At 34.4% G+C, this 15,525-nt stretch overlaps 1 protein-coding gene across 6 annotated transcripts in view; it reads left to right on the top strand.

Annotated features, from left to right (window-relative positions):
• The window catches only part of LOC111418401 (multiple ankyrin repeats single KH domain), a 34,050-nt gene that overhangs the window by 14,573 nt on the left and 3,952 nt on the right, over positions 1 to 15,525 (top strand). For 5 of the 6 annotated variants that reach the window (XM_023050938.2, XM_023050940.2, XM_023050939.2 and 2 more), the window contains 5 exons: positions 5,687 to 5,831; positions 5,921 to 6,394; positions 6,510 to 6,856; positions 6,919 to 10,647; positions 10,699 to 10,887. In XM_023050938.2, coding sequence (XP_022906706.1) covers positions 5,687 to 5,831; positions 5,921 to 6,394; positions 6,510 to 6,856; positions 6,919 to 10,647; positions 10,699 to 10,887 — 4,884 coding nt within the window. The remainder of the gene's footprint in view (positions 1 to 5,686; positions 5,832 to 5,920; positions 6,395 to 6,509; positions 6,857 to 6,918; positions 10,648 to 10,698; positions 10,888 to 15,525) is intronic. The other variant, XM_071199236.1, reaches the window with a different exon arrangement.

A 15,525-nucleotide genomic window follows, 5' to 3' on the forward strand; every position in this document is an offset into this window, starting at 1 on the left:
GGTGGGGGTAATCAGAAAGTCAGACATGTTGGATGTACCGACCTGAACTTAGCTATAGTTTCAAGTTGTTACATATTGTTATTTTTATTAAAATTTGATTTTTGTTGAAAGTTTTCGAATTCTTTTCGTTTCACACATGTTTTTTATAATTTGGTAGGTTGGACGATTATTTACAACAGTCCATAAAATGTTTCTGGTTACTTGACTTGGAATTAACAATTAAAGACCTCGGTGTAAGGGGACAACTCCTTGTCTTGATAAATGGAGCTACTCCCTTCTTACACAGAGGTCTTCAATTGAAGTTCAAGTAAAGTTTATTATTAAAGACGGTTCAGTTTTTTTTAATAAACTAACAATTATTTATAAGCAAAGGTTAACGTGATCAATCAGAATTGCTTTAAATATTTTCTTCTTAGTTTATGTTAATTATAAGGGTTATGGCTTTCCAGTTTATAATAATGTAAATTCTTGCATAAGTATATATAAGAATTTCGAATTTCCCGCTAAGTTGGTACATCTAACATGGCGACCTTTCTGGCTTCATTTTAGGCGTGGTGGGGACAACAGCATACGCACTCTAGATTATATATAAGAACTCAATGGTTAGACCGAAGTCTATACTAGCTAAATATGGAATATACGTGGCGAAAATTGTCTTGCCTATTGAATATCACTTTAATTTCTAAGATGCGAATATATTCGGCGTACCCACTTCGCAGCGACTTTCGTGATGACGATTATATACGACATAGCGCTTAAGAGGTTAAAATATGGAAATAAATATTAAAATTATTAAACAATGCGCATGCGTTAAAATGTAAAGAGAACACCGTTATTGAAATTCAAATTTAAAAATTTAAACATGATGATAAAAGTATACAAAACAAAAAATTTGAGGAACCCCAGCGATATAAATTCACAACCTAGAAATGATTTTAGTTGTTTAAATTAATAATCAATTTATAAAACTTTAAACATGGATGAAATGTTAATTATCAATATAGGAAAAGTCTTATACAGGGTGTCACACAAAAAACGCCCCAAGCTGTAACTCTGTCATTTATAATCCGATTTTCATGACCGAGGCATCAAATGAAATGGTTTGATGAATACTATGGTTCATGCTACAAACAATTTTTTTTCAAGGCCATCTTCAATTTTAAGCGATTATTAACTTTTGTTTTTCAAATTGCTCCATAATTTTTCTTTACGTCATTAGATAGAGATTGTTTTTCTGAATCCACTGATGTGCAATACATCCACTTTGAATGTAATTTGTATATACTCTGTATATACAGGTTGTCGCACAAGAACGCTGTAAGCTGTAACTCTGTCATTTACCTTCCGATTTTTATGAACGAGGTATCAAATGAAATGGTTTGATGAATGCTATGATTCATGCTACAAATAAACTTTCCAACGCCATCTTCGATTTCAAGCGATTATCAACTTTTGATTTTCAAATTGCTCGGTATGTTTTTCTGCACGTTATGTGATAGAGATTTTTTTCTGAGCCCATCGATGTACAATATATTAACATTAACTGTAATTTTAGCAGAAAAAAACAATTAAAACATTTTCCGAACATTGTCTTAGTCACTTCTGTAATACTGCAGTGTACCATGGAAAAAAAATAACACGCAAAACTGATAACAGTCATTAAATGCCATTTCAATGCCCGAAGTAGTTGTAAATGATACTTATAAGTTGGTTTTTCATTTATCCCATAGCACACTACAGTATAATACAAGTGACTTTTAGAGAATGTTCAGAAACTATTTTAATGTTTTTCTATGCTATAATTATAATTAATGTTGATGTATTGTACATTAATGGATTCAGAAAAAAAAACTGTATCCAATAGCGTGAAGAAAAACATACCGAGCAATTTGAAAATCAAAAGTTGTTAATCGCTTGAAATTGAAGATAGCGTTGGAAAAAGTTTATTTGTAGCATGAATCATAGTATTCATCAAACCATTTCATTTGATAGCTGGGTCATGAAAATTGGAAGGTAAATGACAGAGTTACAGCTTGCGGCGTTCTTGTGTGGCACCCCTATATACAGGTGTCTTTTCTCTGCTAAAATTATATTCAAAATGGATGTATTGTACACTCGTGATCTTTTTAAATGAAAATTAAAGAAGGATGGCTAGCTCGGAGTCGGGGACGGTCGGGATGGTTTACTTTAAAACCCGGCGCAAGGCTAAGGGGCTGGAGTAATCACGACGGCCAAAGTAGGTAGAGAAGGAGTAATTTAGAATTTGTCACTACGGGATTTTTAAATAGGTTTATTGTAATAGAAACCAGCTAAATATTCGATTAAATTATCGAAAATAGCATAATAAATTATTTAATGTATTATGTTTTATTAAAAAATGATTTTTGGAAAACAAATAAAAATTGTTCCTAATTTAAATCAATTTTATGATGATAACTATTAAAATATAAATACAGAAAAAATATTAAATAATAATATTATTACAGTAAAACTTAATTTAGATGATTTTCGAACAATTGATGTGTTTCAATTATTATTGTTGCTAATTTAAATCAATTTCATGATGATAATATATTAAGATATTAATACTGATTAATTATTATTTTAATCATTTAATCCTTATTTTGAACATTTTTAGATGACTTGAAGACAATTTTGGATTATCTTAACTAATTTTAAATGAGTTTACTAGATTTTAAGCGGTTGCAGCTAATTTTATGTGTTCCTAGAAGATTTTGCAAGGTTTTAAAACATTTCAGATAATTTTCAACCAGTTTAAATCGATTCAGCAATTTCACGCCATTTTAGATTGATTTTCAACAATCTTAGGTGAGTTTAGATGATTCCAGATGATGTTATACCGTTTTGAACTATTTTTTGAACATTTTTGGATGATTCTAAGATTGTTTTACAAGATTTTAGAGAATTTTGAATGGTTCGAGTTGATTTTAAACGATTTCAAATGATTCTCAACCATTTTAAACTGATTAAATAATGTATACCAATTTTAAACTCAATTTCATCAGTTTTAAGTCATTTTAAATTCCAGATGGCATTATACCGTTTTAAACTATTTTTTGAAAATTTTTGTGTGATTTTAAGTCGGTTTTGGATGATTTTAACTGATCTTAAATGATTTTACTAAATATTAAGCTTCTGCAGATGATTTTACGTGAGTATAGAAGATTTGGCAGGATTTTGAACAGTTTTTGACGGTTTGATCTTCAACCATTTTAGATAGTTTCTAAATGATTTTACTATATTTTAATTGATTTTGAGCCGCTGTAAACTGATTTACAAGATTTTAAACGATACAACGTTTTAATTGTTAACGATTCATTTAAATAGCATTTTTTTGAGTTGGTCTAATTTGGGCTGTGTAAGGTAAATTATTCTCAAAAGCAAAAGGGGAAAAAAGCGCTTCTTTTCGACTTCAAATTGGATTTTATGGTTTCAGATTCACCGTTTACTGGTGAATGGTCCTCTATTATCATCATAAAACTTATTTATGAAATTAATGAATTCTTGTATTGACAAGGAGGTTTACCATTAATAGAAACAATTAACTGCGCACAATCAATGCAATCGAATCAATTGTTCGAAAATTATCTAAATTAAGTTTTACTGTAATAATATTAATATTTTTTCAGTATTTATATTTTAATATGTTTTCATCATGAAATTGATTTAAATTAGGAATCATTTTATTTAATAGATAATTAATTTTATTTTAATATATAGAGCTATTTGTAAAGCAAAAGTTAATAATCGCTTAAAATTGAAGATGGCCTTGGAAAAAATTTATTTGTAGCATGAATCATAGTATTCATGAAACCATTTCATTTGATACCTCGCTCATGAAAATCGGAATGTAAATGACAAAGTTACAGCTTGGGGCGTTTTTTGTGTGACACCCTGTATAAAAACAGGAAAACAAAATGTCTAGGGAGCTAGCCTGTTCTTGTTCTTATCGTTAGAAATGATGTAAGCATAAATGTTGCTTAAGGATTGTGTATTAATGTAAAGAACTTCTAAAAGGTTTCTGTTATGATAGTTCTTTTCAATGTTTAAAACTTTGACATTATCAAAATCAAATCTATGTCCTGTGTCTGTGGTATGTTGTGATAGAGTACAGGAGGATTTTAATAACCTACAATCGCTCTTGTGTTTTGAAATCCTACTTTTTAGCTACTGGTTGGGTTGCTCAATGTATTTGCCATTGCATTCGCCACACGAAATGCAATAGATGACACCTGATTTTAATAGTGGATCAGTGCTGTCCTTGACTCTAGTGAAATATGAAAAAGTCATGTACGTTTTTATGCTTTTATTGATAAATAATTTAAAACTCTGCCTGACGCGTTTCGTCGATCTACGCCATCTTCGGAGGCTCTACAAAATTAAACATAAAGGTACAGAAATCATTTTGTGCTGTTACAATTGTAAATATTACTAATGTGAGTAGAATTTTTGAAATTAACATTAAGATTAACAAACTGAATATAAATTAAATGAAACAAAGTGTAACAAACTTAAATATTATTAAAAAACATGTGTCTAACTTACTTCGTCCTTTTTGGTTATGTCAACATAAAATATAAGTCACTCTATCCATGTGTTCAATTAAACAAAGGAACAAAGTTGGAACTTCATGAACAGTATGAAATAGATAGATTAAGAAAGACTAAGGCAGACATAATATGTTAGAATGATCAGACACAATTGAACAAGATACCACTTTACACCTTCCTCAAATACCCTTTCAAAAAAAAACCCCATGATGCCGAGGGTTTCTTCATCTCGGCTACTCTCCCCCTATCCTACCTAAAACCCCCTTCCCCTCCTCCCAAGATGACGTAGATCGCCGAAACGCGTCAGGCAGAGTTTTAAATTATTTATCAATAAAAGCATAAAAACATACATGACTTTTTCATATTTATACATATTGATAACAACGATCCAGAAAATGAAAAATCTAGTGAAATATTTCTGCAATTTGTTATCGTAACAATCCACCACTTTGATGTTGTCAATATTCTTGAAGATTTTTTAAATTTTTCCCGTAAGTTCATTCACATAAGGAATTTTACGATATTTAACAATCTGTTCAGTTGTGTTTGTTGTTGTATTTAATTTATTTCCTATTTTAATTTTCCAACCTATTTTATAAAATTTCTATCATTTTAAGAAATTTTTTCTCTTTAACAGCAAATGTAAATTCGCTCTGATGAAGGTTGTAATTCGACAACCGAAATGTATTAGCAAATTGTAAAAAGTTGTTCCTGTACATTATTTGGCCGTTCACCCCGAGTAGGATATTTTATTCTAAAACGATTTTTCTAATACATTTTTTTCGAAATGTTTATAATAACCGCACGGGAACTGTTTTTAGACGTCCAATCGAAAATCAGATTCAGGTAATCGGCCCAAACGCCGAAAGGATCAAAACAACGTGTACTTACCAATAGATTCGACACGGGAAGAGAAATAAACTTTTTCGGTGAATCAAAAATCCGCTATTGGAGAATAGCGGATGATTTTAAACAATTCCCGAGCGATTTTATTAGAAAGATCGCTCCAGAATAATGTATCCTACAACCGTATAATGCTCTGATGCGGAAGATACCGGACACCCTGTATTTATTATTTCTTTTTATATCGTTTGATTGATTTTTTGTGTGTTTAGGTACAACACACTTTATATCCATATGAACATTACCTCCCTGGAGTTGGTTTAGGGACTGTTGGCACCATATCCAACAAAGAACAAAGTGGCGCAATCTACCAAGCTGGATTTCAAGCGGGGATTAATCTTATGCAACAACAACTCGGTACGTTTAACTTTAATTTTTGTTAAGGGTGTGTTACGAGTTGTTTTATTAACCTAAATCCTAATTAACCATCTAAAAAATAAAATTAGCATGTCCGACTGTTTCTTCAACCGACACTGTCACAACGGCAACTGTAATTCCGGCCACTTTAGTCCCAGCAACGGTTGCTACGATTCAAGGAACGGCCGCGCAGTACAACACTCAAACCTTGCCAACTTCTTGTACTCACAGGGTCGTTCCGCCCGGAGCGATCCCCACCCACCACTGCCAAGTGCCGTGCACTGGTCAACATCACCATCAATCGTTACAAGTGCAAGCACAACAACAACAGCAACAACAAGCCCATCAAGTTCAAGCGGCTACCCAAACCCAACCTTCAAACGTCGTAAACGATGGGAAGCGACAGACTAAATCGGTTGGGTCGCAGAATTATACGAGTAGTGGCGGTGGTGGGGGTAAGAAGAAAGGGAAGATGTTGATGCATAGGTATCAAGATCCGAATCAAACTCAACAAAATGGAGGGATTCAACAGGGACAAGGGAATCAAATCGACCCAAACGCTGGTAAGTGAATTAAATTGAGGTTGGGTTTTTTTAACTAAGTGATAACTTAAATAACTTTTCAATATAATATATTGAAGACTAATATATTATAGAGATAAATTCTTTTCATTAACAGTGAATCAGTACACTGGTACACCATCTCAAGGATGTCAAATGGCTGTGGCTGTCCCCCCACCAGGTTATTGCATGGATGTAGACTCCGAAACCGAAAGTAATCACGATACAGCCTTAACCTTAGCATGCGCTGGTGGACACGAAGAACTCGTAGAACTTCTCCTTCAAAGAGGCGCCGACATCGAGCACAGAGACAAAAAGGGTTTTACTCCTTTAATATTAGCAGCCACTGCCGGGCACGAAAAAGTCGTTGAAATTCTTTTGAATCATAGCGCGGACATTGAAGCGCAATCAGAAAGAACTAAAGACACCCCATTAAGTCTTGCGTGTTCTGGAGGGAGATACGAGGTAAGTTATTAATTTTGATTCGTTTATTTGTTGACAAAAATGGGTTGATTTTATCTAAAAAGGTGGTTGAGCTTCTCTTAAATCGAAACGCAAATAAAGAACATCGCAACGTATCCGACTACACCCCGCTAAGTTTGGCCGCTTCCGGCGGTTACGTGAACATTATCAAATTGTTATTAAACAATGGGGCCGAAATTAATTCCCGCACGGGCAGTAAACTTGGGATATCACCGTTGATGTTAGCTGCCATGAACGGCCACACCGCCGCCGTTAAACTCCTCTTGGACATGGGAAGTGATATAAACGCCCAAATCGAAACTAATCGCAACACCGCCTTAACTTTGGCTTGCTTCCAAGGAAGACACGAAGTGGTTAGTTTGCTTTTGGATCGAAAAGCAAACGTTGAACATCGCGCAAAAACGGGTTTGACGCCTTTGATGGAGGCCGCCAGCGGTGGATACGTCGAAGTTGGTCGCGTTTTACTAGATAAAGGGGCCGATGTTAACGCGACGCCCGTTCCATCGTCAAGAGATACGGCTTTAACAATAGCGGCCGATAAAGGCCACGTGAGATTCGTCGAATTGTTGTTGTGTCGAGGAGCTTCCGTCGAAGTTAAAAACAAAAAAGGTAATTCCCCGTTGTGGTTGGCAGCAAACGGGGGTCATCTAAGCGTCGTCGAGCTTCTTTATAATTTAAACGCGGATATTGATTCTCAAGATAACCGGAAAGTCTCTTGTTTGATGGCCGCGTTCCGGAAGGGACACGTAAAGGTGGTCAAATGGATGGTTAATCACGTGACGCAATTTCCGAGCGATCAAGAGATGATCAGATATTATTCCACGATTAGTGATAAAGAGCTTCTTGATAAATGCCAGGAGGGGGTTAATATAATACGAGCTGCTAAAGATACTCAAGCTGCGAAAGCAAATAAGAACGCAACGATTTTATTGGAGGAGTTAGATATGGAGAAAAACCGAGAGGAATCTAAAAAGGCGGCGGCGGCGCGTAGGCGAGAAAGAAAGAAGAAGAAGAAGTTGGAGAAAAAAGAGGAGAAAAGAAAACTACACGAAGAGAACAAAAAGAACGAGAATTACGACGATAAAGAGGAAAAAGGCGATGATAACGAAACTCAAGACGAAGAAAATAGAGAAAATACGAATTCACCCGTTCGAGAGAACGAAAAAGAGGAGGGCGATAGCGGGATAGACGCCAACAGCCAGGGAAGTTGCTCGAGTAACGAAGTGAAATCGAAGGAAAAGCGCAAAGATAAAAAGAAGAAAAAAGGGGCAGGTTCTAAAAACGAAGCGAGATCTAATCGAGGCAATAAAGCCGAATCGAAAAAAGACGAAAACAAAGACGGCAAAGATAAAGATATGAAAAAGACCGCGACAAGTACTCCACGGAAAAACTTAGTTTTTGAGGCAACTAAACACCCCGCCGAAAGAGATGATTTCGAAGCGACCGGAAACGAGTACGTCTCCCCACCAAAAAATAAAAAATTAGAATATTTCGATGCCACATCAGCAACGACCAGCACAAAATCAACCCAACAAACGAGCCCGAAACAATTCATTAAACGCGAAGAGGGTTGGAAAGAAGTCGTGCGTAAATCCTCGCAACCCGTTGTGACATCCGCCGAAATCGCCGGTGTCAAAAAAGTTTCAGTTCCCTTAAACGCAATTTCACGAGTTATTGGGAGAGCCGGAAGTAACATAAACGCGATTAGAGGCGCAACCGGGGCTCACATCGAAGTCGAAAAACAAAGTAAAGGCCAAGGAGAACGGATTATAACCATAAAAGGAAACGGGGATGTCGTTAAAAAAGCCGTTGCGTTAATCCAAGCTTTAATCAAAGACCCCGATGCGGATATCTTTCAGTTATTATCCACAAAAAAGAACTCGACGACAACCACGCTTTGGGATAAAACCCAAATGGCGCAAATTAAGAAAACGCCGGTTAAAAATATTATTAGTTCGATTCAAATCCCGATTACAACAACGCAACCGAAAAGTATCACGGTTGTTTCAACGACCAGTACGAGATTATTAGTGAAATCAAGAAGCACGGTGACTTCTTCAAATACCCGACCGATAGCGCCACCTAGAATGATCGCACAAGCCGAAAAATACGTCACTAAATTACCGACGTCGCAACCGAACGTTATTACAGCGCGGATTACAACCAAACCGATTACGACGGTCGCGACGGAAACTTTCGCTGCTAAATTAACCGAATCGACGCATACTTTAAATATTGCCGTAAGTTCGCAAGGAAAATTACCGCAAAAATTGCCGAGCTTAAACGTTCAAAATCAACAGTCTATAGGGCCCGTTAGTCCGTTGTTAAGTTCGAATACAACAACGTCTTGTTCGATGAATCAATTGTCTCCGAAACATCAATATAATCGGCCGAGTTCCGCCGGGTCAGCTCCACCGAGTTCTCATTTTCCGGTTCCGGGAAAAAATCCTTTCCCACCAACATCTTCATCATCATCAGAACAAACAATTAATAATAACCACAGAAGTAATACTCCGATTCAAACTCCAATTTCATCGAGCATCCAAGAAGAAATCGGGGGGACCGTTACAATTACAATGCCCGCGCCTCAACAATATTCTTTGTTTAACACGGTTTCGCAACAATCCATGTTCCAACAAAGTATGTTGAGGCGAGAGAATGAGCAAAAGAATTTTGCTGCTGTTACGGGCGGAGGAGGAAGTGGGAATCAACCGGTTGCTCCATTCATCGATCCTGAAACTCCCACTGTAGATGCGTCGAAAGCCCCCGGGTATCGAGGAACAACAGTTTCGAGTCCTGTTTCATCGAAAGCGAGCAGTAACAGCACGACGCCTCCAAATTTAAATTTACCAACGAATCCAAATTTTAATCAATCTAATCAGGCTTTACCCCCGATTGGAACTAATATTTTACATTCAACGCGGCCGTCATCTCAAACGAATCAAAACGATTATTTTTCCGCATCCGAATTAACCTCTAGAAACATCCCCCATTTGGCTCATTCGGATACGAATCTATACAAGCGACAAAATAAAAATTATCCCACCGCAATGAACACGATAGCTTTAAGTTTAAGCAACGATCCTCAAATTTTACATTCGAACCTAAACTTTTCCCAACCCCAATTAGCGTCGTCTCAAAATTTACCACCTCAACCACCTACCATTTCACGCCTAAACCCGAAAGCTCCCGACTTTTCCAGTTCCGTACACGGAAAGTACAGCATGGATCTTTTTAATCCGCCGTCGTCGTTTCAACCGGGAAGTTCGATTGGTTACCATCCGATGACGAAACAACAAATACCGACGTTTAATCAACAGCGAGTCCCGCAATCCGCCTCGCAAAATCGTTGGCCAATGATGGCTCAAATCCAACCGCCTCCTTACAATCAACAAACCAGCGATTTGATGATAAGCGGGATGGCTGGAATGACGATTCATGGATTGGCAAGAGTTACGGGGGGAGATATTTTGGAGAATGGGGAATTAGGATTTTCGAATAGCTCCCCGGCGATGTCGCCGAATCTTCAACCACAACACGTGATTCAACAAGAAAATCACCAAGAAGACCGGAAACCACCCCCAATTGGAACTGAGCGACGAAAAACTTATCCGCAACAACCCGGCGGGGATCATAGTTGGGTCAATGTTGAACCGAAAATGTACCCCACCGAACGAGGATGGATGTCAAGTAATATGGAGCGATATCCACCGATGCAACAAAAGCAGATGTATAACGATACTGGGATACCTCCTTTAATGGATACTTTTCAGGTGAGTTAATTCAATTAAATTTGTTTTATAGTAATTTTTTATTTATTTTAGGGTATGGGGATGGATAATAGCCATGGTTATGCTAATGGCACTCCTTTACCACATTATTACCAGTTGCAACAACAACCCATGGTTAATATGAGAGAGTATCCCCCAAATGATCAAATTAAAATGGGCGGTGGCGGAAGCGGAGGTTTATCTTGGGAACAATCAAATATGGATTTACAAGATAAACAACAGGTAAAAATTTATTAATTAATAAATTAATTAATTACACTAGTCAACAAATTTGAACTTTTTAAATTACTACTTTTTTAACTAAATTACTACTATATATGTACAGGGTGTATCTGAATGACTGCACCTTGCACACTTTGATATAGAAACCATGGATGACTTCGGCTCCCTTAAGGAGCTATACCCCTCCAAAAATGGCAGAAAAATTTGGTTTAATTTATTTTTCTCAAAAACCATAAACGCTAGGAAAATGAAATTTGGGGGAATATGTCGAACTCATAATTAGGCCACGGAACTTTTGTAACAAAATGATACAATTTCCCCCCTCCACTCGTTCTCAGCAGAAAATTTCATACAAAAGTTGTTCTAAATTAAATTCTAGAACGATTTTCTCAATAAAAAATATACAGGGTGATTCATAAGTAATGGGCCAAATTGTAAATGTACGTTCAGGAGGCCAAAATAATAATATTTTTATTAACAATAATGGGTCTTAGTCTGCTCCTTACTGAGATACAGGATGTTAAAGCGAAAAAAATAAAATAGATTTTTGTTAATAGATCAGCTACTTTTCTACATAATGACTCATAGTTGATTTATAGTTTTTGTAAGGGTAAACAATAATGTGTGAGAGGATTTGAGTTAACTCGTAGATGTCGCCACATGCGCCATATGAATTAGATGAAATCAGCTACAAATTTTTTATCGCTCATTATTTTACAACATACTTGTTTAATTTGGATAGCCCCATCATTTCTGTAGAAAAAAGCTATACTTCTTTGATCTTGAAAATATTAACGATTTTCGAGATATTTGAATTTTACTAATTCACTACACTACATTTCACGGTGGTCGACGTAGCATTAATCTGTTAAGACACAAGCATGGCATGGAATGTTGACATTTACCTAACCGTAATTGATAATTGATAACAATATTAAACTGAATTTATTGTACGCCAGTTAATAAAACGAAATACAACATTAGAACAGACTTGAACTAAGACCACTTACGACAACTGTTATCAAAACCTACATGTTAATGTTGTGCGAAGTTAAATTAAATTTAAGCTTAATTATGAGCTACTGCAAAAGGTTTTCAACATGACCACCACCAGCATTTATACACGCATTTAACCGTTTGGTTAAGGATTGTCTGACTTTAAAAAATGTAGCAGGATTATTTCGTATTGAATTGGCTGCATCTCGTGTATTTATAGTAGGTTCAGCATAGACCATTGATTTCATGTAACCCCACACATAAAAATCAAGTGGATTAAAATCGGGACTGCGAGGTGGCCACTGAAATTCACTACCACGTCCAATCCAACGGTGAGGGAATGTTTCATTCAGATGTTCGCGCACAGCACGTGAAAAATGTGGAGGAGCACCGTCTTGCATGAACCACATATTTCTTCTTAGTTGTAATGGAAGATCTCCCAAGAGGTCGACTAAGTCATTATTTAAAAAAATTAAATATGACTCTCCATTTAAATTAGGAGGTAATTCAACTGGGCCCAGTAATGTATTGCCTATTACACCGCACCACACATTTATTTTAAACTCGTGCTGGAAATGTCTATCTTTTTTTAAACGAGGGTTTTCGGTTTCCCATGCATGACTATTTCGCCAATTAAAAACTCCGCGTCTGGTAAAGGTTGCTTCATCCGTGAAAAGAATGTTATTTAGGAATGTTGGATTATTATTCAATTTTCCTTTTAGCCACTGACAAAATTGAACTCTGATTCGATAATCTGTTGGAAGTAAATTTTGCACAGATATAAAATGATAGGGATATAAATTTTCCTTGTGTAAAATTCTAGTCACGGATGGTTGGCTTATTCCAGTTGCTGCAGACAATCGACGAGTGCTTATTTCAGAATTTTGCGCAATTCTTACCAAAATTTCATATTCTTGCTGCGGAGTGATAATCTTAGGACGTCCTGTATGATATTTTGGACGAAATGAACCTGTTTCACCCAATCGATTATAAATATTTTGAAATATCTTCCGGTTTGGCTGCCTTCTGTAAGGGTACATTTCACGATATTTTCTGGATGCTGCTTGCCCAGAAAAACGTTCTTGTGCGTAAACGCATAACATGTCTCTCATTTCTTCGTTTGAAAAGTGATTATGTCTCGGCATTTTGATTTATGTTAGGACAAGAATGAATCAGTTTACTTAACAATAAAATGTTTTAAACTATTCATTAAACGTAAAAGCTCATTGACGTTTCATAATTCATATGGCGCATGTGGCGACATCTACGAGTTAACTCAAATCCTCTCACACATTATTGTTTACCCTTACAAAAACTATAAGTCAACTATGAGTCATTATGTAGAAAAGTAGCTGATCTATTAACAAAAATCTATTTTATTTTTTTCGCTTTAACATCCTGTATCTCAGTAAGGAGCAGACTAAGACCCATTATTGTTAATGAAAATATTATTATTTTGGCCTCCTGAACGTACATTTACAATTTGGCCCATTACTTATGAATCACCCTGTATATATATAATATTTTTTGAGCTTATATTCTTAATTATTGATCAAATCAAAAATTTTTATTAACAATATTTGTTTAGAATTACTTCAGGAACAGTGTTTGTTAATACAATTTTTTGCTAACTTGAAATTTTAATTTCCCTCTGAATAGTATGCTATCAAAATTAATTATCTCAATAATTATTGTTTTTATCAACAAATGTTTTCAATAAAATTTGTTTCAATTTCGATTTTGAATCAATGATCTTAATAATAAAATTTTACATCTCTATTAATTAAGCGTCTAAGTGTAATTATGTATAAAAATGGAAAAATTAATATTTTGAGGTTATCTCCTTAATTATTGATTAAATCAAAAAAAATTGTTGACAAAGTTTGTTTAGAATTGTTTCAGAAACAATTTTTGTTAACACAATTTTTTTCTAACTCGAAATTTTAATTTCCCACTGAATAGTATGCTACAAAAATTAATATTTTTGAAGTTATATCCCTATTGTTGATTTAATCAAAAAATTTTGTTAACAAAATTTGTTTAAAATTACCTCAGGAACAGTGTTTGTTAATCAAATTTTTTGCTAACTTAAAATTTTAATTTCCCTCTGAATAGTATAAAAATTAATATTTTTGAGGTTATATCCTTATTGTTGATTTAATCAAAAAATGTTGTTAACAAAATTTGTTTAGAATTACTTCAGGAACAGTGTTTGTTGATAAAATTTTTTGCTAACTTGAAATTTTAATTTTCCGCTGAATAGTATAAAAATTAATATTTTTGAGGTTATATCCTTATTCTTGATTTAATCAAAAAATGTTGTTAATAAAATTTGTTTAGAATTACTTCAGGAACAGTGTTTGTTAATACAATTTTTTGCTAACTTGAAATTTTAATTTCCCTCTGAATAGTATGCTATCAAAATTAATTATCTCAATAATTATTGTTTTTATCAACAAATGTTTTAAATAAAATTTGTTTCAATTTCGATTTTGAATCAATTATCTTAATAAAAAATTTTTACATCTCTATTAATTAAACATCTATGTGTAATTATATATAAACATTTAAAAATTATTATTTTGAGGTTATCTCTTTAATTATTGATTAAATCAAAAAAAGATGTTCATAAAGTTTGTTTAGAATTGTTTCAGGAACAATTTTTGTTAACACAATTTTTTTCTAACTTGAAATTTTAATTTCCCACTGAACAGTATGCTGTTCTTTTAATCAGAACGAGTCGTTTTGTTACAAAAGTTCCGTGCCCTGCTCATAATAGGGCACGTTTTGGCCCTATTTCTACTTTCAACCTACCCTTCTAAATGATAAATACATTGGAAAAATTTCAGTTAGATAGATAAAACTATTCTAAAACTTTTTTGTCTCTCTGATGTTGTTCTAAAATTTAATAATTTCTGAAAAAAAAGATAATTAAGCAAACACTAAGTGTTAAGCTGTAGGGTTGTTAATCGAAAGTTGGAATGAATTTTTAATGAAAAAATCTTAATAGGCTTTGCAATCTTTGTCATAAATATTTTTGACGTTTAAATGTTAGTGGTTTTCTTACTATTATTATTGTTTTATTTAATTTGGAAATTTCGGTGGAACTTTATTTAAAAATTAATTTGAAAAACAATAATAATAGTAAGAAAAACACTATTGCAAAAGCCTACTAAGATTTTTTCATTTTTTCATTCCAACTTTTGATCGATAACCCCGTTGTTTAACGGGCAGAGCTTGCTTTATTATCTTTTTTCGCAAAAATTAGTCGTTTTTGGAGAAATTTTAGAGAAACAAAAAAGTTTCAGGATACTTTCATCTACCTATGTAATATTTTTCTAATGTATTTATCATTTGCATAAAACAAATTTTAGCAAAAATGTAAAGGGGTTGGTTTCGTTTAGTAGTTTAGAAGGGTAGGTTAAAAGTAAAAATAGGGTCAAAACGTGCCCTATTATGAGTTCAACATTTTCCCCAAATTTCATTTTCCTATCGTTTTATGGTTTTTGAGAAAAGAAAAGAATTACCCCTTGAAATTTGTTGCAGTCATTCAGATACACCCTGTATAGAAAACTACAGGCGATCCAAGGTGATCGTTTCAGCTAAAATATTTTCAGTTTTCTCCAGCTTCCGGTTATACCG

Source organism: Onthophagus taurus, chromosome 10, assembly GCF_036711975.1.
Source record: "Onthophagus taurus isolate NC chromosome 10, IU_Otau_3.0, whole genome shotgun sequence".
Taxonomy (NCBI): domain Eukaryota; kingdom Metazoa; phylum Arthropoda; class Insecta; order Coleoptera; family Scarabaeidae; genus Onthophagus; species Onthophagus taurus.